At 51.3% G+C, this 25,002-nt stretch overlaps 8 protein-coding genes across 8 annotated transcripts; 7 read left to right on the top strand and 1 right to left on the bottom strand.

Moving 5' to 3' along the window:
* Positions 1–669: 669 nt before the first annotated feature.
* QC764_402820 (uncharacterized protein) lies at positions 670–1,467 on the top strand (the record flags this gene model as incomplete). Its single annotated transcript, XM_062946560.1, has 1 exon — positions 670–1,467. The coding sequence occupies one exon, from the start codon at positions 670–672 to the stop codon at positions 1,465–1,467; it is 798 nt and encodes a 265-aa protein (XP_062800202.1).
* Positions 1,468–1,757: 290 nt separating this feature from the next.
* On the bottom strand, positions 1,758–2,896 carry nrf1 (GTPase regulator Nrf1). Its single transcript, XM_062946559.1, has 2 exons — positions 2,517–2,896; positions 1,758–2,457 (listed from the first exon to the last, which is right to left on the bottom strand). Exons 1-2 carry the CDS (start codon positions 2,548–2,550, stop codon positions 2,099–2,101), a joined length of 393 nt encoding a protein of 130 aa, XP_062800201.1. The 5' UTR covers positions 2,551–2,896; the 3' UTR covers positions 1,758–2,098.
* Positions 2,897–3,551: 655 nt separating this feature from the next.
* On the top strand, positions 3,552–5,144 carry QC764_402800 (uncharacterized protein). The gene is made up of 4 exons (XM_062946558.1): positions 3,552–3,925; positions 4,001–4,039; positions 4,199–4,273; positions 4,344–5,144. Exons 1-4 carry the CDS (start codon positions 3,908–3,910, stop codon positions 4,653–4,655), a joined length of 444 nt encoding a protein of 147 aa, XP_062800200.1. The 5' UTR covers positions 3,552–3,907; the 3' UTR covers positions 4,656–5,144.
* A 2,260-nt stretch (positions 5,145–7,404) lies between these two features.
* On the top strand, positions 7,405–8,346 carry QC764_402790 (uncharacterized protein; the record flags this gene model as incomplete). The annotated part of the gene is made up of 1 exon (XM_062946557.1): positions 7,405–8,346. The coding sequence occupies one exon, from the start codon at positions 7,405–7,407 to the stop codon at positions 8,344–8,346; it is 942 nt and encodes a 313-aa protein (XP_062800199.1).
* Positions 8,347–9,533: 1,187 nt separating this feature from the next.
* Positions 9,534–10,130, top strand: QC764_402780 (uncharacterized protein; the record flags this gene model as incomplete). Its single annotated transcript, XM_062946556.1, has 1 exon — positions 9,534–10,130. The coding sequence occupies one exon, from the start codon at positions 9,534–9,536 to the stop codon at positions 10,128–10,130; it is 597 nt and encodes a 198-aa protein (XP_062800198.1).
* A 341-nt stretch (positions 10,131–10,471) lies between these two features.
* On the top strand, positions 10,472–10,994 carry QC764_0063440 (uncharacterized protein; the record flags this gene model as incomplete). Its single annotated transcript, XM_062940543.1, has 3 exons — positions 10,472–10,581; positions 10,703–10,733; positions 10,914–10,994. 3 exons carry the CDS (start codon positions 10,472–10,474, stop codon positions 10,992–10,994), a joined length of 222 nt encoding a protein of 73 aa, XP_062800197.1.
* A 125-nt stretch (positions 10,995–11,119) lies between these two features.
* Positions 11,120–13,180, top strand: PCT1 (choline-phosphate cytidylyltransferase; the record flags this gene model as incomplete). Its single annotated transcript, XM_062946555.1, has 4 exons — positions 11,120–11,634; positions 11,699–12,049; positions 12,109–12,520; positions 12,581–13,180. 4 exons carry the CDS (start codon positions 11,120–11,122, stop codon positions 12,746–12,748), a joined length of 1,446 nt encoding a protein of 481 aa, XP_062800196.1. The 3' UTR covers positions 12,749–13,180.
* A 4,297-nt stretch (positions 13,181–17,477) lies between these two features.
* QC764_402760 (uncharacterized protein) lies at positions 17,478–24,975 on the top strand. Its single transcript, XM_062946554.1, has 6 exons — positions 17,478–17,517; positions 17,574–20,744; positions 20,799–20,824; positions 20,879–20,977; positions 21,031–22,258; positions 22,331–24,975. The coding sequence occupies exons 2-6, from the start codon at positions 20,154–20,156 to the stop codon at positions 24,170–24,172; spliced, it is 3,786 nt and encodes a 1,261-aa protein (XP_062800195.1). The 5' UTR covers positions 17,478–17,517; positions 17,574–20,153; the 3' UTR covers positions 24,173–24,975.
* The last annotated feature ends 27 nt before the right edge of the window (positions 24,976–25,002 follow it).

Genomic DNA, 25,002 nt, shown 5'->3' with positions numbered 1-25,002 from the left:
CCTTTCACAACAGGTGCAGAGCATTAACACATATGAGAGGAGTCGAGCTGGCAGCTGATAGCCTCGCCCTTCTGTCTTGCGACAACAAATGACCGACCAAAAATAAGAAATGCGGCAGCTCTTCGGGTCTTCAAGAATACCCCGATTGAATACTTCTGGTTGCTCCTTCCTGCATTAGAATATCGATACGGATATCTTTTGTTTGTGTTGCTGTTGTTGTCTGATGATAAGGTCGTGTATACCTGAGACCTTGCACTCGCTGAGAATAAGATGACCATCGAGACAGAACTGAAGGCTCCTAAATAAATTCACAATAGGTCAAGATGGCTCTTCTTCTGAACAAATTCAGAAGATCGCATTGATAGTTGTGCGCGTTGACTTCTGCTCCTGCCTCTTCTTTGATGGCAAGTCTTATCAATCTTATCGATAATGACCTGTCAACCCCACAGTGTTTTACGCGTCAAATAATGACCGAGCGGCGTGTGGCATTGGATTTTCTGAGCAACGGCCAGCCTCAGCTGCAGGCTTCTATCAACTACACAACAATCCAATTCTTTGCGCAACATTTCACCAGCAACTGTCAGACCCGATACTACCCCTTCCACCCACCCATACAAGCATATGGCCGCACTGCAAGCCTTCCCATCCACACAGAGTCCACAAGATACCATGCGTCCACAGTCAGCAGCGCTGCCTGGAAAGCGCAAATTCCACAGCGACGATACCAATCCCCCCTCCTCGAAAAAGAAGCGAACCGGTACCGGCCGAGTAGAAGGACGCTCATCCCACAATATCCAGTCACAAACACAAACTTTCCTACCTTCGTCATTAACAAACCCACAAAATGCAAGCCCCTTCGCTCAGATCTTCAACCCCGTCCTCGAGAGAATCGTCCCCAAATACGAAGTCAAAGCCATGAGTGTCATCCCCTCTACGAGCATATACAAGCACGTCGACAAGGCCCTCCAGCACCTCGGCCGGTTCAGCGCCTGGGACGACACAGTCCTTCCCGGCGTGGTGCTTCTTTGCGCCAAGTCGACCACCTCCAACAAGCTTATCTCCATTGCGGAACTGATCAGGAGGCGAATTGGCGAGTCAGAGCAAAAGTGGTACCAGTACAACATCCTGAGCGAGACGGTGGTGTACGACGACCCTCGGATGCAGAAGGCAGCCGACGATTTCCCCTCGATAGTGGAGGAGACACACATGGATGTGGAGGGCGAGGGAAACTGTCACCAGGGCAATGCTGAGGGTGGTGCTGCGGAGGAGGTGTATTTTGAATCAATGAGACCCATCATTCATGAGCAGGCTGTCGACCCGGCCAAACCAAAATACAAGGCGCATATGACGGTTCTCTTATCGAGGGTTCCATTGGAGGAGCTCAGGGTCTTGGCAAACGTGGGCGCTCAAACAAATGAGCAAACTATCGATGATATCCGGCACAGGAAGGATGGTATGGCTCGTTAGGAGGTTAGGAGGTCACTTTGGGCGAAGCATAAATCGGTCTATGTGGGATCGAGTGTTCATGGCGAGGCGTCAACGGCACGGTCCTTTGAGAGTCACGGCGTTTGGCAATATTTTATGATACCCGGCATTATTTCGCGGGCAGAAGGGTCTGCCACTACAGGATCTGGACTTTTTTCTTTCTTTTTCTTTTCCCTCTTAGAAGACAAGGGTTGCATGTATGACTTCTGTAGAATGGGCAGCAACAGTGCGAGAACCAACCTCAGGTTACTGGAGCTGTGAATATTATTCCCATTGGCCTCATGAAATTGTGGCCTCTTACGAAGCTCCAACTATATCAATTGAAACGTTGATAGAAAAAAAAATGCGCCGCGTCTCTCATATACAATCTAAACCAAGACACCCAACTACCATGCAGCCAATGCAATGCTATACAATGCCATGCGAATACTAGTCCAAATTCACGCAACAGGCCCCAGTAAGATATCATTCCGTTGTTGTTACACCGATCCCAAGCCACAAGAGCGAATGCCAGTACGGCCCGAGCCTTCTTCTCAACACCATTGTTCCCTCCCCTCACCCCCCACAATTCCCTCCCTTTACTCTCCATCCCAAAAAGACCACCTCTTCCAACTCAAGGCTTCTCCCCCTCCTGATGCGAGTACGTGATCCTCAACACAAAGTTGACCACCACCGCCAGCAGCAGAATAATCGCCAAAAAAGTGGGGCCAAACCTGTCGTCGAACCCGGCCTGCCCCCTCATCCGTATAGACTTTGCTCGCCAGTGGTACGTTATCAGGGCATAAATCATGGTCGCCATCGCCACGCCGGTGAACAAGAAGGCGGAGATGAAGGCGGGGCGGTCGCCAAAGTTGAGCATGCCGATGGCGAGGGCGCCGAGGATGACGGTGAAGTTGAGCCATGAGAGGAAGGTGCGCTCGTTGGCGAAGAAGACTTTTGGCTCGACGCGGGTGGGGAGGGCGATGCGCTTGCCTAGGGCGAGAAGTTAGATTTTGAGAATTGGTAGCGGTGAAATAGAGAGAGAGACAAACCTGGGGCGGTTTGGAGGAGTGGTTGGCTGGACATGGTGACGGTGGTGTGTGTATAATTATCCGTTCGGACGGTGGGTGGTATATAGATAGGAACTCGATTATCTAAAGAGATGTTTTGGCGATACCGTTGAGATTGAGCCGGTTGGTATGGTGGTGCTGTTTTGACTGGAAAAAGCTGTTGCGCCGCAGTGCAAGTGCTCCAGATGGTGCCAGTTGGGGGCGCAGAGGTTGAAGCTTCAATATTGATCAATGAGACACAACGTCAGAGGGTCCCCGCAGCGCTTGCAGCCGAAACACGAATGCACGTGGGTCTGGTCCCTGGTTTTGAGTGGTTGGTGTTGAAGGGCTCACGTGATGAGCTTCGTTGCCGCGCAGCGCCCAGACCATCTGGACTCTCCAAACTAAAGGCGAGGCTGAAAAGTTGATGTTGCTCTCCAAAAGTGGTGGGGATCATGGAGCTGTGGCTAGCCTCTTACAGAGCTGTTGAGAGCCTTGAGTATAACGGACGAGTTCTTCAAATAAAAATCTAGAAAGTTAACATCTAATTTTACGCTACACCTGCTGCTTACCTGCTATTATATAAGTAGAGATTATAGCTTTTCGACTGCATTTTCGTAACTTTAACTATATACTATACACCTAACTAGTTTTTATTTAAATATTTAAAAATATAATTACTTACTTATTTATTATGCACTTTTAATTTTTAATTACAAGATGATTTTTATACATAAAATTATATACAAATATTATTTACAACTGCACAAAATATAGTAGTAGTAATTACGCGCGATATCATAGCAGTAACATAAATAAAATAAAGTTATTTGTAAATAATATATAGATTTAAGCAGGTAATATATAGCTTTAGCTTTATCTACCTTTAATAAGTAATTTATTTAGCTTTAGTAAATAGTTTATAGATACTTAACTACAGCTTGAGCAAGTAGGCACGGCTTTTTTCCTAATACCAACTCTCTGGATTTTTATTCAGAGAATTTGCCTTCTTGTTCGTATATTTGAGCGCCTTTGGTAGCAAGCCTCAATAGAGCTAGAGTGTTTGGGTTGAGATGTCATCAAACAATGGCGCTTACGCAAGCTGTAAATATTACTACAAGATACTATCATTCCTAACATCTCCTTGCATCCTAATCAGCAGTGTGTTTCTTGGTTTGTGTCTAATCCCATTGTTTTTGTTGACAGCAGCTTCTGGCCTTTGGGGCTAAAACGCAGGCACAACGCACCCTATTCGCTACGGTTCTTGGAGCGCGGGCATCCGAACGAAATCCAAACAAGCAAGCCACTGTCACCGCATCTCCCAAAGCACCACAACAACAGCCCCGCGAAAGGCAATCACCCAAACCATAATAATAAATAGTTCAACAGACAACATGGCTGAGTCTACCTCTGTATGATTACCTATCCCAGGCTTCTTATTTATCCGCGACACGGAATGCCTTAATACTGACCTTATCAACAAATAGCCAATTCCCTTCAAGCGTCTCGAGCAGATTGCTTCCGATGTGCGTCGACCCTCCCGTTTGACTCTTTTCTCGCCCTGAACATTTGATTCACGATATTTACCTCCCAACTGCAAAACCACCCCAACATTACGACCCCCAAGATGCGATAGCCTTGCGAACGATCAACCCGAACTAACCAAAACCCAATGCGATAAACAGGCCTGCAACAGCGTTCTCGAGAACGTCGAGTTTTACGAGCACCCCAAGACCGCAGGATGGAATGAGACCATTATCGTACGTACCAACTACCTACCAACCAACCTCGGTTTTACTTTATCAACATGGCTAACATGCCGCCAAACAGCAAAAAGTCCTCAAGGCGCTAATGTCCGAGGCCACCCCCGCCGGCGCCTCATCCCCCCAGTACAAGTTTGCCATCAACAGCACCATCGTCCAGCACGTCGTCCCCACCTCCCAGCTCAACAAGCCGACAAGTACAGGCACCACCGACGCCGAGGCTGCTGCCGCGACGAAGAAGCAGGCTGGCCGCCGGGGCATGCACAGCGCGACGGGCGGTTACTGGAACGAGAAGACGGATGGAATGTGGAGCTACAAGTGGGATGGCGATGCCAAGGGGCTGGATGTGGTGTTGATGCTTATCTGGATTGCCGTTTAGGGAGTCATGGACCTGGAGAAGTGAGCAGAATCCGGGGGGTGGGTGTTGGGTTGGTGTGTTGAAACAAGATCAAGATACTACTTGTCATGCTTAAAAAGCGAGTTTGGCAGTCATCCTTCGTTTTGTTTTGTGAGGGGGGGGGTGCTATTCAGGCCACGGTACTTCTTATTTGATGGTTTTCTTTACATGTTGCACCAATCGGTGCGTGGTGTGACAGTCACGCTGTGGATAAGATAAAGATTGAGGGCTAAAAAGAAAACAGAGGCGCTTTCGACTATCTTTTTGAGGCCTTTTGACTATTATAAAGGCCTATGCACGATCTTTTGAGCCCTTTCTACTATTTTCAAAGACTATAATGAATACTCAACACCTATGTCGTTATCTTTAAAATCATATGGACCTTTAAGGGCCTGCTAATCGTCTTTTAAGGCCTTCCTCCAACCTAGCAATCTCAGTTTCTTTATCCACAACGTGGTGTCACAATCGAGGAGGGAGTGTAGACAGTCGGTCTGAATACACTCGGTTTTGTGGCCTCTGGTCTATTGAGGTTGATATGTAATTACACTTTGGACGGGTTTTCAGCTGTCACAGGTATCACTTCTTTGTCACCTTTTTGCTCGAATGAGACTATTGCGAAGTGATATGCGGAGACTATTGACCCAAAGATCTTCAGGAAATGACGCCTGGCATACGTAAGGCTATCGGGATTATCTTCGAAGAGGGGTAGTTTATCTATCCCATTATGACATTATGCATACAAACGCTTGCATTCCTGAGGTTTAAATTCGACACAAGAACTTTGGCTTGATCCCGAGTAGTCGTATCTTCATTGAAGTGCTCTCTTCAAAAATTATTAACTGTTGTCACATGAGGATACCGGAGACAACAGGCCGGGTCCAGTCCGGGGCAGGATGGCCAAGCTGTCAGCCGTAGAGGTACGGGGGCGGCACGGTCAATCATGGCAGATCTCTTGTCTCCGGTGATGTCTTTTGCCACCGGGAGTTTTCACATACAGTTCGAACTGCTGCCATTGAATGTCACAGCAGCTGAAAACAGTTACCAAATATCTCAGTTGTGGTCTGATTGTAGATCCTTGGGGGTTGCTCTTGCAGTCGCTGACGTTTACTGATCTCTTGTTGCATTGGATGCCACCTTGACCGTTTGCTCACGTGTAAATCGTCATAGACCTCCTGGGATATGGACAGGATGTAGTGGATGCTCCGGCAGGCTGGGTGTTGGGATCAAGAAGGCGGAAACAGAGTGATTCGATATTTTTTTGAGTTTACCCCTTATCCCAAGTGCTTGGAACATGACGATTTCAAAACTGCCAGATTTTGGAGATGCTGCTAACCTACGGAGATCCCCGCCTTTGAAGTTCCAAGAATTACACTTACAAGCTGAAGGTGCTGCTTGATCTGTAGCAGTCTGAAATTGTGAGCGCAATGCAACAGTACAGAACCCGAGAGCTGACAACGGAAGTGGCGAGGTGCCAGGCCCGGTGACCGTCGGTCGATTTACCAACGGCCGCGTTTATCTGGGCCAAGAATTGGCGACGTTGACACGCAGTAGGATACATCGTCGCTTCTGCAGAGAGAATGATCCAGACGAGCCCATCCCCACACAATCCCATATCGACTTCATGACCACCCCTGCCAGTCTCGAACCGTCAGCCAAACCCCTTCACACCACCCAAGAGCCGCCCACTGGCTGCTGTTCTGTCTAGATTCTGGGCGTTTGGGGTATTGTTACAACTTATCATTGCCTCTTTGATCGACCGATGTTGACATTCAATGCGCGAGCCAAAACAGGATTCCAGTGAAAGCTGCCGCGGCACCCATTGGCCGGAGCACAGAGGTGCATAACTCTGTCGTTCGAGGCCTGTCTTGGGTTGTACAATTGACGCTGGGCTGCCTACTGGTTGCAGCGCACGGCGTCGGCGGCAGGTCGTGCATGTTGGGCAAAGCATGCCCCGGCTTTCGAAGATCGAGAGGAATCCACATTTCGTCTTGTTCTCCAGCAGGGCCGGGCTGGTGACCACCGGAAACCGGGCCTGGGAGGCCAGGGACAGGCCTACACTACAGCCAGCTAATCAGGCGGTGCCGATCAGTCCCCTCCCTCCGAATCCTTTTTATTCGTCCGTCTCAACACTGAAGCCCTAGATTTTTTCGTCTTTGACGGTTACACTCACCTCCCTCACCAGATCTTCTCCAACATTCCCCGTCCTACCGCTGACTGGTGTTATACTTGTCATCGTTGATTTTTTCGGCATTCCGCCCCTCTCTTGAGGACCGTACCAGACACACGGCAACTCCCTGGCCCCTCCCTCTGCTCACCTTATATCCGGCCCTCCACCACTACAAAGACGTTTTGCCCCCCTCTCCTTTGAACAAGACGGCATATTAATAACCTTGTGTTATCCCTCCAACTCATGAGCTTGCTATTGAGGGGGTTTTCGGATTCATTTCGTGAGACTTTCGGCTTTGGCACTTGAAATCTCAACTACGCAACCACTCAGCATCGATACCCGACATTGCTCGATATACACAATAAGAGCCCGATCTATAAACAGACACCATCAGGGTCTAGTCCAAAGATATTCAACACCCACAGCAACCATCATATCATCGCCTATCGTCCGATTGCCCTAACATCTGATATACGGCATATCTCCCGAATTCAAGGGCGAACACTTATCAACCTTCACTTTTCACCCACACGCCCAATCAGGTTTTACCTATCCACCGCCAACATGCTTACTATGCTGGAGCAGGTCCCCTCTCCCTATACCAGGGAGGAGCATTGGTTAAACGAGCAAAGCCTCGTAAGGAACGGAGACAACAAGCGTGCTCCGCGAAGGTCACACACTCACCACGACTACTGCATTCCTCAACCACCAGTCTTCACACTCCAGACCATCCACTCCCCTCCGCCATCGCCCGGGTTCTCACAGGACTCTTGTCAATCCTCCACAGTAACCAGCCCGTCAGAGGAACACAACAGGCAGCTTCAGCTACAGCAACAACCGCCCCGTCCTGTCGCTGCACCCCGCCGACCTCCCCTCGGGCCCCCTCGCCGTTCCTATTCCGTCACAGATAAGGAACCGCTCCCCCACCACCACCGCCCTGGCGGCCGCCTCCAGCTCATGGACCTCCCCCCAGAGATCCATTACGCCATCTTTGACTTTCTCGACCCAATCGACAGCACCTGCCTTGGGTTGACCAACTCCAACCTCTACTCCATCCACCGCCGGCTCCACGGCACCGTCCCGCTGGCTGTTCACCGCGCCGGGCCCAACGAGCTAGAATGGGCTTGGCACTTGGCCGGGCAGCATGTCGCGGCCAAGCCATCACTTTTGACCCAGAAGAACGAGCCAGGGCCAAAGGAGGGGTTGGGTCCCGAGGAGAGGAAGGCGTTGATATGTCTCAGGGTCAGAGGGCAGGCACTTTGCAGGAAGTGTGTGGTGAGTAGGTGTCAGTTGCAGACGCACATCAAGGATTGGATGGGGGAGAAGTATGAGTATTGTGATATCACGCAGAAGTTTGGGCCGAAGGCGGAGGAGGGGGCCCGGAAGAAATGTGAAAGGTCTAGTCCGAGGCACAGCAATTGGTGTGCCAGGCATGGGAAGAAGAAGGGTGCTGCTGTGAAGAAGCAGCAGCAGGAGGCGACGGGGCAGATACATGGGACGGTATAAGCATAAGCATGGTATTTGCGAGAGTTTTTGGGTTCCATAGTATATGATGGGTGTTTTGGTCCTGATAGCTTCTGGGGCGGTTCGGTTATGAGAATTGGGCTCTAATGAGAGTGTGGAGGTAGGTGATGATAATGAATTCTATAGTTTTTTTACAACAATGCATGAATCGAAGGCATTCGCATCTATATTACTAGTGTTCTATCCATCATTTGCACATCGTGTTCCCTCAATCTCGAGTCGTGCTCATTTTCCCATGTCGAGCTCACCTTTCGATACTATTATCGCCCATCTGCCCGAAAGCACATACCAAGCCTATGACGTGACCTCAACGGCCACTCCCCCGCCACTGACGAGGTTTGTGGCTCGTTGCGCAGCCAAAACCGGAAAAGGGAGACGTTTTGTGTGGATCTGCGGCTAGTAGCTCGTGCGCGGTGATAAGGTAATCTTGGCTGTTATCAGTGTTATCAATCGCACTTACACCTCAAATTCATCCTCAATATAAAGTCTTGGTTTGAGCTTGGGCGACATGCATCTAAGTGTTCTGCAGTTGGTGTACTCGTCAGAATGTCTTGTCAAAAAGAGCCGGTATAGGTGAGATACAATGGCTTGATTGGGATTTGGGAGGGCAAGATTCAGTGTTGGGAATGACAGCTGGAAGCTGACTGGAAGTTGGAGAGAGCATTCAGAGGAGAGTATTGGTCAATGTGACACCCAAGGAAAGCTTTCGGGGTGTTACATGATTTCGTGGTTCCAGTTTTTGGGTCTCGGCTTTCTTACCTCCTTATACAATGGATCTGGGCATCCCGCACCTCACATCAGCATTGTCTCTGTTTTTTATCTATGCATGGGGAACAGACCAGCTGTTGGATGCAGTGAGATTGATGATTACTACCTTGTTCAGTACAGGGCTCGGGTCTTTCCGTTTCGATGTGTAAGGCTGAGAGGGGGAGATGACCCGAATTTCGGCCAATACCGACTCAGAGTTGACGGCCATGCCGTGTTGGCTCAGTCAGGAGGCTAATTATGAGGGTTAAAAGCCCACTCAATATGCCGATTTATGAGAATATATAGGCTTGGTTGCCTGTTTCTTGACTTTTTTGTTCTGATTTTTCTTGATACATCAATTGAACAACAACTTACCAACCCAGTGTTTCCTACACCCTCATTCAAGTCAGTTGGTCGTAGTCATGGCAAACAAGCAGGAGATACAAGACACCGAGGAATTACTCAAGAAACGGTCACTCTCTCCACCACATGTAGTTGACAGTAATACACCTATTATCCCCTCTGAAGAAGACGCACCCGAGCCATCTTCTCTTGCGCCCTCCAACGCCACCAACCCCTCAGACATCCTGAAAGCCCTCACCCTCCACAACTCCCTCCGCCGCTCTAGAAACATTCCCCCTCTTACCTACGACAAATTCCTCGAAGACTCCGCCCGTCAATGGGCAGAACACCTAACCAAAAACATCGGCAAACTCCAGCATGCAGCCGACACTACTCAAGGAGAGAACATTTACTGGGTGAGCGACGGTGGAATCGAGAAAGAACCATGTGCGAATGCGGCGAGGAGCTGGCTGAACGAAGGGCGATGGTATAGGGGGCAGAAAGTGGGGGATCCGGCGGAGGGGGTGACTGGGCATTATACTCAGTGTATGTGGCCGAGGACAAGAAGGGTTGGGATTGCAGCTGTGGAGGGTGTGAGTGGGAATGGAAAGAGAGGAGTTTATCTTGTTGCTAGGTATGAGCCAGGAGGAAATTCTGTAGGGGAGAGGTCATATTAGGTGAGACTCTGAGTTTGGCTGGTGTTCATTTATCCGTGTCTCTAGGTGGAGGCTGTTCAGACTTTAGAGATGGCACTCAGATAGATGCTCCTATCTTTCTACTGAAAGAAATGAGATGAAGTTTATGAGGAAATCGAGATTCAAAACCGAATGAAAAGTTCTCTTCACATTCATCACTACCTTATGCAAAGAGTATGAAACTCGATGGTGTTGATGAAGAAGAGTCTTGAATCGTCAACCAATCAAAGCGCTGAGCTTCTACAGGTGTCAAACAAAACAAGCCGGGGCACAGACCAGGTAATGACGTGACGGCACTGCAAGCAGCTGCTGCAGTCGCGGGAATGGGGCAGGGATTGCGAAGCAGCCCCCTGACGTTTGAAGCATCCAAAGGAAATTTGTTCAAGAAATTCCCCTTGTCGGGACTCGACAGGACAGCTTGCCCCTCGGACGCGTTCGCATTGTTATAGTACATAGAGAGGAAGAGCACACACATCACGCTGATTGGCATCTTCCATCCAAAGGTGTGTATCCGTACGGATAGGTTCATCGAATCCAATCCAATCGTGTCCCAGATTTCCCGGTTTTCGCTCTAAATCCTTAGTGGTGAGTGCCACCAACCCCAAGATCTGACGTCTTTGGCCTTTGTCGCATCTGCATGTGAAGTGTCGCCCTGGCTTCTTCATTTTATCACTCCTCCATATAAGCGCGTCACAGCTGTGGTTGCCCTGAAGAACTCAACAAAATATCAAGCTGCATCCGCTAACCTGCACCAATCCCTGGCAGAATCCACGGTCCCCGCTCATCTCGACCTTGACGGTTTCGCTACAGGCATCGTCCCTCCCGCGAAGCACAAAGTTGCGCTGAAGGCCCCACAAAACCCAGCGCTTTCCCCATCGTGCCCGGTCTTTCTTTTGCAGGCGCGGTCCCGGTTACGGTTCCTTCGCCTTCTCTTAGTACCTACCGGACAAACACCAAACTACCAATCCACCATGTCGTCTCCAAGCTCAGTGTCGCAGAGCGCCGGGAAGAGAAAGCGCAACAACACAGCCGGCGCCATGAACATCCAGCAAGGACAGGTTGCCCAGCCCGAGTCCCGGGACGTTTCGGCCGAGGAGGGCGACACCACAGCCCCCGAATCCGCCCGAGCTGCCAGTGCGGCCACCGCCGGACACCCGCCCAGCAAACGCCTGCGTGGGAACCCGGACTCGGCCTCCGCACCGACAACAACAGACGCCCAGGCGGTTGACCCCGGCGAGCCTAGCGACACCACCGAAGCGAGCGCCGACATTGCTGAGCGTGTTACTCGCAAGGGAACCCGGAAGAGCGTTGTGTCAAAGGAGGTCAGCAATGGAAGCACCCCTTCATTCGACAAGCCGGACGAGTCCATGGCCCCTCCTCCAATTGGCACCCTCACCCATCCCGTGGGTTACAGAACAAACGATCCCCCCACAGGCCGGCCGGTAAGAGTATATGCTGACGGTGTCTTTGACTTGTTCCATCTCGGGTAAGCTCTTTCTATTTCTAGCTTGGAACCTAAGGGCCAATTGCTAACCTGAGTACTCCCTCAGTCACATGCGCCAGCTCGAGCAAGCAAAGAAGGCTTTCCCCGAGGTATACTTGATTGTGGGCGTTACTGGCGATGAGGACACCCACCGACGCAAGGGTCTGACAGTTCTCTCTGGCAAGGAGCGGGCGGAGACGGTCAGACATTGCAAGTGGGTGGACGAGGTGGTCGAAAGCTGTCCTTGGATCGTCACTCCCGAGTTCCTTGAGAAGCACAAGATTGACTATGTTGCTCACGACGACATTCCATATGGCGCCGATGAGGGTGATGACATCTACGCCCCAATCAAGGCGGCAGGCAAGTTCTTGGTGACGCAACGAACGGAGGGTGTGAGCACCACGGGTATTATCACCAAGTAAACAGCCGAGAATTTCTCAGAAGTCAAGAGTGGAAGCTAATCTCATGCCCAAACAGAATCGTCCGTGATTACGAGAAATACATTGCCCGCCAACTCAAGCGTGGAACTACCCGCCAAGAGCTCAACGTCAGTTGGCTCAAGAAGAACGAGCTTGAACTGAAGCGCCATGTCCAGGATCTGCGTGACAATATCCGCAGTAACTGGGCCACGACGGGACAGGAGCTCAGCAGGGAGTTGCGTCAGTTCTGGCCGTCTAGTCGTCCCCAGAGCCCAGCAAGATACGGACCCATGGCGAACAATGGTAACGACACGCCCAGTAGCCCATCCGGTCCTCCGTCGTTCACGGGGTACTTTAGCGGCCCGAGGAGTCCCGGTGCCACTACTACTGCTGGAGAACGGGCTACCAGCAATGTAAACGACTTTGTGACTGGTTATACTCTTGGTTTGATCGGTGGTGTGAGGTCTTGGGTACATACATCTCTCGCTCTTTACCGCTTTTCTGACGCACTGCTAACCTGCATGGTTTAGATGACCAACAAGAACCGGAGAAGTCAATCCCAGGACGATGGCAGTCAGCAAGTCAGTGACGATGAGTCTGAAGAGGGGGAGAGCAGCAATACGAAAGAGAGCACTGAGAGAAGACGGTCTTCAGGGCAGAATCAGCAACTGAGATCCGGCGGCAGCAGCAGCAACTAAAAGAGGCATGGGTTTTTCCAGATCATGGGATATTTTATGTTTTTACGTTTGGTTAGACGATGATTCGGACGGGAGGCGCTGCACAATGGTCAAGTCGAATTGGGGGGGAGGGGGAAAGGAAGTAATCAAAAAAGATACACGGACTTTCATGTGTTTGTGGGAATGCTCTTTCTTTGCAGCATGGTTTCTCTCTCTTTTTTGGCCTGGTCGTCTTTTTTTTTTCTTAGACGGGTAGGCATGTACTCTTACTTAAAAGTGGTCTTTGATTTTTGATAATCAGATCATGATAACTTTTTTTTTAAAAAATTTTAATGAAGAGTAGCTGGGTTTGGGATGGTGGAGGGTGGTGGGAGTTGAGTTATCGTGATCTAAAAATGGGAATCAACAACACGGGCACAACATTAACTAGCTGGCAATTGACTCTGTAGGGAAGCGGGTCGTGAGGAGATACGTGTGCTCTTCTCCGTTAATGAATATAGGGTTTTGTGTCAAGGTCTCATAGAGAGAGCAACTATGTTGACAGGCTCATTTACCTAAGATAGTCTGCGCTCCAAGTCGAGAGATGCGGCTCAGCCTGGGTGGTTACTTTGGTGTTGTTTCTGCCTTATAATGTGTCAGGCTTCGGTTCAATAGAGAGAGAGTTGGACTAACAAAGGTCTTGTTGTGCTTGAACAAAGCGGGATGGTTAAGGTAGCCCCTGAACCCCTGAGTGTGTTTGTGTCCGTGCGCGCTGTTGGATGCTCTGAAACAAGAGACTCATCAAGTTCCAATGATGAAATCAAAACCGAGACTTGACATACTTTGCTTTACTTGGGTTATTATGGTTAGCTGGAGATGATGGGGGAAGTATAGATTGTTGTTGCTTTGCCTGTGAGACGAGGGAGGGGTTTCCACCAGGGAGATTAGTCTGTGTTCGTCACGAAACTGGTAAAGAAAAGGGGTTGTGTGGCTTGTGTTGATGGAATACTGGTCTTTCATGCTTCACTCTTAGCTTGTGTGGGTAGTTATTATTCGAGGTAGGCACTATGTCAAAGGTGAGGTAGTTCTCATTTCACTCAGCTAGCTTTCTACCTTACCATCGCTCGAGAATACATTCTGCCCCCCCTCCCCCGGTATTTGAAGAAGTCTAAACGAAAATGTACATAGCTGATAACTTTAGGTATTCTACCTGACTGCTGGTACGTGACCCAATTGCTAGTGGTGATCCGAATGTTATTTAGAGACGATGTAACAAGTAAAAAGGTAATCGACTCAGTCAGTCAAACCACCCCCCAAAACATCCCTCTTCTTCCCCCCCCTACCCACTTACGTACCCCCACACCAAAACAACCCACGTAACATAACCAACCCCGTCCCACCTTTCCGATATATACACCCTGACGTACCGTCGTGGAGAAGAAAACGACAAAAGTTGGGGGTTTCCTCCAGCACTGGTGGAGGAGCAGTGGCTGCTTACCTGCCACACAATCAAGCCTCACGATAATCTTCTGTAATTGAGTACCATAAGTACTTCCCCCGTGCAGCATGGCCCAGAAATCAAGACATCAAGTGTCAGCCTCATACCTCTGACACTTTCGACAAGAAAAGGTCGCATAGTTCGGCCTTCCATCTCGGTCGATGAAAAGGGGAAGAGAGTCCAGTGAGAAGAAAGGGGATGAAATAGGAGTGTGCAAAAACAAAGCTCGAATATGCAAAGTCGTTGTCGGACCATGGCCCTCAGGCAAGGGCTGGGTTAGCTCTGTTTGACGATGTGGTTGGACAATGATTTGTATACTCATCACCATCCCCCCTGGAGACCAGCATGTGATCGACTGACCGACCCAGTTGACAAGGTAATTCTGTGTTCAATGCCAGCAATTTAATATGTGCATGACGGATAACCTTCCCCAACACAGGAAGCCGCCGGATGATACAGACCTCGTGGTAAGAGGACGACCTCCTCGCGCGGCCACGGTATTGGTGATGTTGTCATCCCGATAGTAGCTTTACCACGGTCTGTCTTTTGCTACCAGGCTGGCCTCGGTCGGAGCACCTGCGTATGCATATCAAGATAAAGCTCGGTAATACCCGCCGACCGTGCAGTCAAAATAAATAGGCCGAGCCGTTCTGGCCCAGGAGCAACTTTGCCCCCCCTTTCCATGACTAGATGGCTGGTGACAATAGGAGCGAAGCTAGCTGGTACACTCCCGAGCTCGTAAAGACACCGACATGATTGGCTGATCTTCTGTAATGAAAGGTCGCAATAATATCGGCCATGTCGTAACGCTGCTTTGGCCCAGATCCCAAGGCTCCCTGATTTACTCGTAAACCACACGAGTAACACCAGCCCTAGAGATAAGGCATACTGTTGATCGAGCGACGATCTCTGCCAGGAGACTCACCGGAGCGCCACCGACGCCAGGTCGAGGCCCATGTGAGCTTGACAGCAAGACCTGCCGCATGCCTGGCCTCTGGTGGGAGGGTACAACTTGCAGCACAACTGTATCAGCTAGGTAGTACGTATGGATATAGTGGCGAGGACAAATCTGGGTTGGGGTCTGCAGTCAGCCTCAGGCACCCACTTGCTCTGTCAAAACACTATCTCATCCATATCCATACTTCAAAAACGGCCGGCACATTAACCGCGTGGGAGGGATCTGGGGAAATGGGGTTGACGCTTGCCACCCGGCGCTGACCAGCGAGCCTGTCAACAATTGGGGGCCTTGTTTCGAAGTTATCCAGCTAGGAGTCAAACACTCAGTGGACGCGGCACCTGATGCGAGGTCCCCACACGGAGAAAAGGAAGCCAGGCATGTTCTAGGAGAGATGTCTGCTGCGGAAAGACGGATACAAGCCGGCTGTTACCCCAGAACACCACCGGCAGCGGCCTGCCACATCGACCCGATCAGCCCTATGAGCTTGAAGGACCTTTGAACCTCGGCCTGGCCTTATTCCGGACCACTCGGTGAGTGTGAAAGAGACAATAGGAGTGGCTGTCCCGCGAGCCTACATAAGCGTTCGCGGAGCAAATACACCGGAAGCTCGCAGGCCGGAGCATGGCGACAACTCTGCGGCCGATAATTCGTATTCTTTAGAGTGCGTACGGCTGGCTGAGTGATCTGCGGTGGCAATCTGAGAAATTGTTATTTCCGATGGACATGGAGAGACAATGAATGATGGAGATGCCGGATGGAGAGCTGAAAAACGAGAATAAACCAACAGGTCAAGATGTGGAAGATGCTGTACACATCAGCAGCTCTGAACCTGAAACTGTTTCATGTTGGAAGTACATCGGTACCATAAGTGCCCTCGTGGCAGGTGCTTGTCGCTCCCATTCCCCCTCCTTGACCGAGTGCAATGCGGTTGAGGGGCGCCCTGTGGTATTGGTGGTGAGTAAGCTGGTAGCATCTTTTCTGTAAGGTGCAGCATGCAGCAGAGCAGTTTCGTCTGTCGTGGTGCAACACGAACTAGGCAACATCCTCGACCTGCGCTGAGGCTGTGCGGGGGCTCTTTAAGCCAAGCTGGGGTATGTAGGTACTGATCGGACCGTTTGTTACAGGGTCAGGACTTGATGTGCCCCAGCCCCCAGCCAGCCGGCCTTCCCACGTGGCCAAGCCATCATTCATCAACGTGGTGAATCGGCCGATGGGATTTCGGGAGTCTCGCTTGAGTCCGTCCTCCCGCCCATAACGATATGTTATCATCACTACGCCGCGCCTAGCAACCTTCTTCCCTTCTACGGCCTTCTCTGTCGCCGCCAACGACGGGACGTCCCGGAACCAGCAACTTTGCCTGGTAGAGGAGCAAGAGCCGAGTGCTTGTCCCAGAAGTGTAAGTAGAAACGTTGCTAAATTGGAAGTATTGATGCTGAACATGGCAGCAAGCAAGCGTTGAGGTGAAGCGAGAACTGTGAAGGTCTGGCTAAGGTAGCAAGGGCTGCGGGGTATGCTTCCATAGATAGCAAAGCAGCACCTATTTGCGGGTATTCTATCTCCAGGTCTCCCGCGATCGACCCAGGCACAAACCCCGGGGTTGCGGGTAGAAAACCAAACCTATAAGGCTGGAAAGGGATAGGATAAAAGGAGCATGTTTTGTGGGCCAATGTGACCTCGAATGCAACACAACCGATGCCTTTGTCGTAGCAGATGCCTATTCGACGAATACGAGAGGGAGGAAAAATGCCAAATCTGGTTATTTGTGTACTGTGGCATGTTGAACCACCGGGAACTGCAAAGAGAGTAGGTAGGTACCTGAATGAACCGGGGGGACGTCCTCGCGCCTCGTGGCAGACCCAACGGTATGGATCTATGGCGGAGGCTTGGTGCGTAGAACGTCCATGCTTCGATCAAGATGGCGGTTAGATGCTGGTGTAACAGGTTTAAGCCCCCAAGAAACGAAGCCGTGAAACTGCTGGAAGCCACATTTGGATCCAGATCCAGATGCGGGATGGTTACATTTGCCAGTTTTGTTGATCCGGGCAACGGGTTTCTGAATTTGTCTGAGCAGTTGAGTTGATTAGGTACATAGAAGCAAGACTCGACGGTGCAGGTGAGGAGGTGAGGTTCAGAGTGGAGGACTCCTGTTAGGCAGCTGCCAAAGCCAATGCCAAGCTGCAATGATCGCTTCATAGCGCTATTAATAGTGCTAAGCGCCCGGCCGAAAGCTTTAATGCACGGACCTTGTGAAGGAGAGCGGGGTTATGCTGGAAGCCAAGAGTTTGGACCACGATCTTATCGATCACCTCAGTCAACAGCAGGTCATAATGCATCGCAGAAAGGATATTGTACCTTGTAAGTATCTGTACACTGGCTTCTCCCAAGACATCAGACACCATAAACAAGATCAGCAGGTACCTAGTATCACCTCACTTTATAATAACCCCTCCATAGGGAAGAAGTCTGCCATGAACCGGAACCTCCCGCAGGTCGAACAAGCTTCGAAATCAACCAACTCTTCTTCTCTACATATGCCGTCAGATATGCGCAGCATCACCACCCTCTCGGGCTCGGAACACCTCCGATACTGCATTCCCCTTGCTTCAGTACGACGCCACAGCCCAGTTCCTCAAGACAGAAGCGCTCGTCACACAAGCGCGGCGTATCACAAACTTGAAACAAGCGCCCGCCTCGCGGCAGTGAGCTAGGACCATACCTAATCGAGAAGCAACTTGCTCAGTGAACCACACACACCCACCGAGCGACCCGAAGTCTGAAGTTCTGAATTGCACACTAGAAGCATCAGGCCCGTCCCGAGTGGCGTGACCGGGTCTTGACTTGCCCACTGATCAGACGAATCGGCAGTGGCAGATTAAGCGCCCCTAGCGCAAACTACCGTCTATTATCACCAACGTTGACACCATCAACGGCCTTCTTACATATGCCCACAAGCATCATCGTTATGGTGGCTGTATATCGACTGTATTCAATGCCATCAGGTTGGTGCGTTATAGGCGCTTGTCGTGGCTGCTTATTTAGCAATTGCCGTTACACTGACTGACGGAGGCACCAATGACACCATCAGCCCGCCCTCCCATTGCCCACGCGCTTTTGTTCTCCCTGTTTAGAGAAACGAAGCAAACAACAAGTGTTGCTACTGCTACATGCAGGTCATTCGTTCTGATCATGCCAGGTCCTAATTAGTGCCGACTGAGTGCCGCAACCAAGAGATTCCCCAGACGGATAGCCATGGCGGGCGGCCCCCGAATTTACCATCGGTGGAAGAGATGCATGGGCGATCAGAGAGCAGCGATTCGACAGGCCTGAGAGGTTGCATCCAGGCACCCAATATACTGTTCTATTCCCGCAATAGAGACACTGAAATACTCTGATCATCGCCCACGCTCGCTTCCACTGCAAACCATACAGATCCAGCCAAGTTACGACTCTACGACCAAATTCTGCAAAGGCTGCATGCACGTCTTTTTTTTTCCTCAAGACGCTTTGCTGTATTGGGAACCAACAAAAATAGGATCTCACTGAGAGCACGCCTTGCAGATCCGGTATGGCCAATGGGAAACATCACATCGCCTCAGCCCCCTGTATGTATATGCACATCAACCCTATCCGTCAGTCTGTCCATGGAACCCCTCATCACCCCTCTCCTCGTTACTTGTCAGTATGTCACCGTTTTCTGTTCTCGAAGAGCCCTGAATGGCGCTCTCACTGGGCGAGCACTTCTCCAAGTATGGTCTGCGAAATGACAACTCGGCCGGCCATACTATGGAACTGTATGCCGAGGATACTGGCCAATAGGCGTGGTTGCCTCTGCTGCAGCAAATTCCGCACTTCTCACACTGCGCCGCTTTACAAGTCAGGCCGGCGGTTAAGAAAAGGGTACACGAACAAACTGCTAGGGCAAAATACACGCGATACTACCCCTCCTTGAGATGAAAGTGCTCCCTGGGCATGAACAAAAAAATGGGTGTACACAGGAGACCCAATTTACCGAAACATGCCCACATACGCTGTGCTGCACCTCATCGCAAGTATCCCGGCAGCCCTACGGAATCTACTGAGAAATGGCCCTGGCATCATGTCGTCAATGATCCCCGGAGCGGCACACGACCATGGACCATGGCCATGCGTTCTATCCAAGATGGCCACTCCTATTCCCGGGTTGGCATGGAAGGGTTGTGGAAGCTGACCTGGAAATTCAGTTGTCCCTACCTGCCTACGGTAGTTGGTTGTTTTCCACCCACATCTCGTTCTTTCAAGGGCTCAGATTATACACATTTCAGAGGAAAAGCCAGTGCAAGTGTACATTATTTGTCTTAACTGTCTACTTTCTTCGAGTCGAGTCTCGTTCCCAGGACATAACCATCTCAGCACCCTCCCTCAGCAAGTGCCAATGCAACCCCCCCCCCCTTCTTTCACTCCCTACCCTTGCCAAGGAGCTGACGGGGAACAGGGGGCAAGCAGGCCCTTCAAGCAACAGCCTCCTCTCCAAAAAGAGCACCCAAGCCCCTTCTGCAATGGAGGGCCAAGAGCGGTACAATCTCATCCCAAGTTTTCCCTAGCTGCACACGCAGGTAGAGGGCCCTGTCGCCATCTCAATAATAACATGTGCCGCAATGTACGCCGCAGAGTTGCACCCCAGATGCTTCGGCTGTCGTTGTGGACGGATGGGCCCCGTTGCTGCGTGTACATGCCATGATTACCCAAGGTCACTAAGTAGCTTTGATCACATCCCCCGCAGACTGAGGCTTGCCTCGATCTCGTCCTTCTCCCCTCCTTCTCTTGTTGTCTTCTTTTTGAGCCTCTTCGCGTGTATTGCTGCAGCCGCGCGTGTACAGCACTGACGTACCCCGTCCCCGTCTTCGTCCCTGACTTTGTTACTTTTCTTCATTTGTCCAAGAAAGTCCAACAGGGCTGTGTTATTCCCATCTTGGTACACATCTGACATCCATTTTGAGCATCTGCCGCCCATCATGGCTAGTCTCAAGTTCATAATGGATGTCAACGACGACTACCAAGTGCCGGACCGTCAACAGGCCCAGAATAATAAAAAGGCCAAGGTCCCAATCAAACCGGCCACTACCGGTCAGCTACCAGAAGAACCCAACCCACAACCACACCCGAGGCATGCTAGTAGTTCCGGCCTGGCCGCCGAAGAGGATATCAACCCCCCTTCCCCCTCTACCCTGAACAAGAAACGTGCTGCTTCCTCAAGGGGTCCCAAGCCAACGACGACAACATCAACCACAACCCCAACTGCCCCCCCAGGAACGGCAAGCGGATCACTGGATACTCCAGTCCCATCCACGACCTTGTCTCCTGCCACCGCACGACCCTCAGTCCGTCGTCGAAGCACGACAAGTACCGACTCAATGGACCGGTCAGGAGGCTACGGATCTCCCGCCTCGTCGTCATCAATGGGAGGCGGACCCATGAGACCTATGCCCCCTCATCCTCAACCATCTGATGCAGTACCGATGAGACTTACCCCCATCACTGGTCGTGTGAGCAGAGCGAAGAAGGGCGTTCCGGTACATGTCTGCGAGCTTTGCAAACCAGCCAAGGTACGACGCCCTCTGTTGATTATTCATTAGGGCATTCATACTAATCACCACTAGACCTTCACAAGAGCCGAGCACTTGAGGTGAGAAAGACGTGAGCCATCGGCAAGCGGTATACGCTGACACTTGGGATATAGGCGTCACCAACTCAGCCATGAAGAGCCTCAATTTCGTTGCTCGGGCTGTGACAAGGCATTTCATCGCCAAGATCTGTTGACTAGACATCAGCAGAAGAAGTGAGTACAGAAGCTGGAACGGCAATAGCCTACTTTATTAACCATGTTTACAGCGAGCACGGTGAATCCTCATCCCAGCCAGCGGTTAATCAGCCAAGTCCATATGCTGTGCCATCACCAAGACCACCACAGCCAATACAGATCTCTGGGTCACAGAGCGGCTCATCAGTGCCGGCCCAAGGGTCTGGGCAAACACCTTCCATCGCGGCCGTCTCTTCTGAGACGCCTTCAACAACATATTCTCAGCCCGCCAGCTCGCCTCATCCAACCGCAGATTACAGAGGGGCCGCACCTGAATACGATGCCTACACAATGTCCCCGACAACCATTCTAGTCACACCATCTTCAACACGGTTCTCACAGACGTATTCTCAGCCCAGGACATCACAGATGGAGCAATTGTCCGTAATAACACAGGGTATTAAAATGCCCGAGCACCGGGAACCGTCCCCTTGGGCATCATCGGCCACGGACAGCACTTATTCGACACCGGTATCGGAATCACTGGGAAATGCACAGCCATGGGGGCACTCAAACCACCTTCTCTCCCCATATCCTAATCCGGCTTCTCGAGTCAGCCCCGGGCCTGGACTTGGAGGTTTCATTCACCCGAATCCCTACTCCTCCAACCCCCACAGCACACATACATCGCATACCTATTCGGCCGGAACAATCTTCCCAAATACTATGGGCTTTAGCGGTCAAGACGTCAGCAACCATCAGGCCTCCGGACTGAGCAACATGCACGGGAACACAATGGCTGGCGGCTTTCGAGGCCTCACCCCAGAGCCGCACACCTCGGCTCAAGCAAGTGGCGGTTTGATCACACCCGCCCCCGTCCTTTCCACTGGCATTGACCCTTCGCTCGGAATGCTTCGTCAGAAGCAGGGGTTTATGGACACACGATTAGGTGCCCAAACCGCCATGATGACTGATATGAGCGTTGGATATGCTGCGAGTGGTGATGTGAGCCCGGGTGGCGAGATGACAGGGTTGAACTTGGAGTTGGGGAGCAAGTATGCCATGCACTCCTCCATGCCACCGTCCATGAACATCCCCCTTCCGGCCGCCATCAGGACTGCTATTCCTGGCTATCTTGATGTCTATTGGGAGAAGGTACACCCTGTGCTTCCAATTGTGCATCGGCAGTCATTTGAAGCCGAGCCGGAAGATGTGCTGAGGTGTGCCATGGCAGCCGTAGCCACCCAGCATCTCGACACCAAGGAGGACCGCAACCGGGGGAACCAGCTTCACGAGCACGCGTGGCAGGAGGCGAAGCGAGTGAGTGCAAATGCACCCATTTCTTTACCACATCATCAGCAACACTGGAACTAACAAGGAAACACCACACAGGCAGCAAAATGGAGCCTGCAAATCAAGCAGACGATTCTTCTCTGCGAGTACTTTGCGCGCTTCCGAGGCCGAAAGCCGGTTACCAAGCCCTCAGACCTGTTCAGGCATCTCCACCAGAGGGTGAGTACTGAGCAGTCCATTACTGCACCGCTGTCTTTCTCTCTTATGGAGGATTCTGTTTCTTGGTTCTTCGACACCAGCGCCTGGTCTCCAACATCCTCCCCCGTTTCCTCTGTCTCTTCCTTTGATTCCATCACGCCGGCTACCATTGCCACCACCTCTCCCATGGTTCTCAGGCACCTGAGCCCCTTCTCGAACACATCATGGCCACAGGCCATTGTCCCTTCATCTTATGTTTCTCCTGGGTCCTCCTACACGGATCCTTCTTCTTTCACGCATCATTCTCGTTCCAACACCTCTCCTTCTCCTGCTCGTTCGCGAGAAATCTCTCGGATCTGGTCTTTTCTCTTTTCTCCCGAACGATACGACTCTGTACCGGCGACGGGGAATTCTCTTTCATTTTCGACTCTTTCTCAGAGCTCTGCGCAGGCGTACTTACAATTTGTCTCCGACACACAGGCCCTTTGTCCCGACTCCGACATACTCGATCAAGCCATGCTCAGTTCGGACCAGCACTTGGTCAACGGCCACGAGAGGTGGAAGCGCTGGGTTGAAGCCGAGTCCTGCCGTCGGCTTCTCGCAGCTTGCTTCATTTGCGATGGTCATACATCGATCTACCAGCAGCATGGGCGCGTTCTGGATGGCAATGAAAGCCTCCCGTTGTTCGGCAACAGTGAGAAGCTTTGGGGAGCCTCCACGGCAGAGGAGTGGCACGCCCTACAGGCTTGTGACCCGGTCTCTGCCCACGCTGCCGCCCAGCCAGCTTGCGTCTCCGACGTTGAAAGCCTCACCCCAGAATACATTGAAGCCTGCGGCCGGGCAGATCGCATGGTCATCCTTGGCCTATGCGCTCTGCGTCTGCCTCGACGGCCGGCGTCATCATCCACAGTTGCCCTTTCAGCCGACAACTCCCCCGCTCCGGACTTTGATTCAAGCCAGCAAGCACGTCTCCAGCAGCAACCCCAGGACATGGAAGCCGAGCAGCGCATCCAGCGGCTTTTCCGAACCTGCCCCATCGCCAACACCTACCTCGCCCTACACCACACGCCCCTTCGTGATCTCCTGGCCGTCAGCGGCGACTCTTGGGCCTACGCCCAGAAGGTCCTTCCTGCTACCATCTTCCAGGAACACGTCAGGCGAGTCAGGCAGTGGGCTGGCGGCAGCCTTCCGGGCCTCAACATTCTCAAAGCCACCCTCTTTGCCTCGCGTGCCCTGCTCGGGTTTCTGGACAGTAATCGCAGGAATGTGTCTGAAGACAGCGGCAGCAGCAGCTCAGCTGCATCGTCAAGGGTGGCAGATATATCCGACTACTGGGCCCTCCACGTCTGCGTGCTCGTCTGCTGGGCGTTTAACCACGGTCCGCGGAACAGCAGCAAGGGCCAGCAGCAGCAACAAGTGCAAGTGCACCCCCGGCAACGAAGCAGCAGTGGCGGGCCCAGCGGTGGAAGCAGTCCTGCCTCGAGAACGAGCGGGCTGTCGACCGCGTCCACGCTGAACAGCTCTGATGATGAGCCAATCCGCTGGCTGCGCAGGGTGGCTGAGTGCAGCCGTCTGGAGGACGTCTTAAGGTTCCGGGCCCATCGCGAGGCGGCGGGCGTGGTTGGGCTTGTGAGGCGCCGGATGGAGAGTGACTGTGTCGGCAGTCGGAATAAGCTGTATGTGGACGCCATGGGGGTGTTGACCAAGATTGAGGAGAGTGCTGCTATCAGGAGGTGGTTCTAGCTCCTTTTCGTCACGTTTTTCTTTTTGTTTTTGTTTTTCAACCAGCCAGGGAGCTTAATGGTTTTCAATGGCGCCTTTTTCTTTCTGGGGTTTCTTTCTTGGCATATTTTTACATGGGATGGGGAGCATTTGGCGTGGGTGATGGCATTTACAGGATACTTACTGGCTGGGGGCATATATTGTGTGGGATAAGGGGCATGGCATTGCTGGTTGACATCCATTCGTTTCTCTTCTTTTTCTACGGCGTTTTTCTGGGCATTCACAACACAAACACGACACGACAATCGCATACATACACATGAGATGACGGCGACGAAATGGAGAAAAGCGGCTTCCTTCTTCTACACCCTTTTCATTTAACTTGTACAACATACCTTCCCGATCATCCCCTTTTCTTTTTCTGTACTTTTACTTTTGCTTTTTTTCTGTACGATTATTTTCGCTTTTTTTTTTGTGGGTTTCTGTTTTGCTTGTTTTGGTATTTTGCCATATCATACATATATTACATTACATCATTTTTGTACTTTTTACCTTATTATTTTCTTCAACAGCAGGTGGGTAAAACTTTACATGATGGATATAAATTGGGTTTGGGTTCGGGCACATACAGAAAATAAGGTGTATTTGGAGTTTAATGGGAAGTGCGAAAGGGGGGCTTATGAGACAAGGAAAGAGGAAAGGGGGTTGGTTGTATAACATACAGTAAAACAGACAGAGTGGGTGGGGGAGGAGGAAGAGGGACCTAATACTTAGTTTTTGTACTCATGTTGTATAACATGAATAATGAGAGATATTGATCATCATATTTACTGTTTTTAGACGTGCTTGAC

Source organism: Podospora pseudoanserina, chromosome 4 (assembly GCF_035222485.1).
Source record: "Podospora pseudoanserina strain CBS 124.78 chromosome 4, whole genome shotgun sequence".
NCBI lineage: Eukaryota > Fungi > Ascomycota > Sordariomycetes > Sordariales > Podosporaceae > Podospora > Podospora pseudoanserina.
This window is presented reverse-complemented; position numbering and strand designations above follow the sequence as displayed.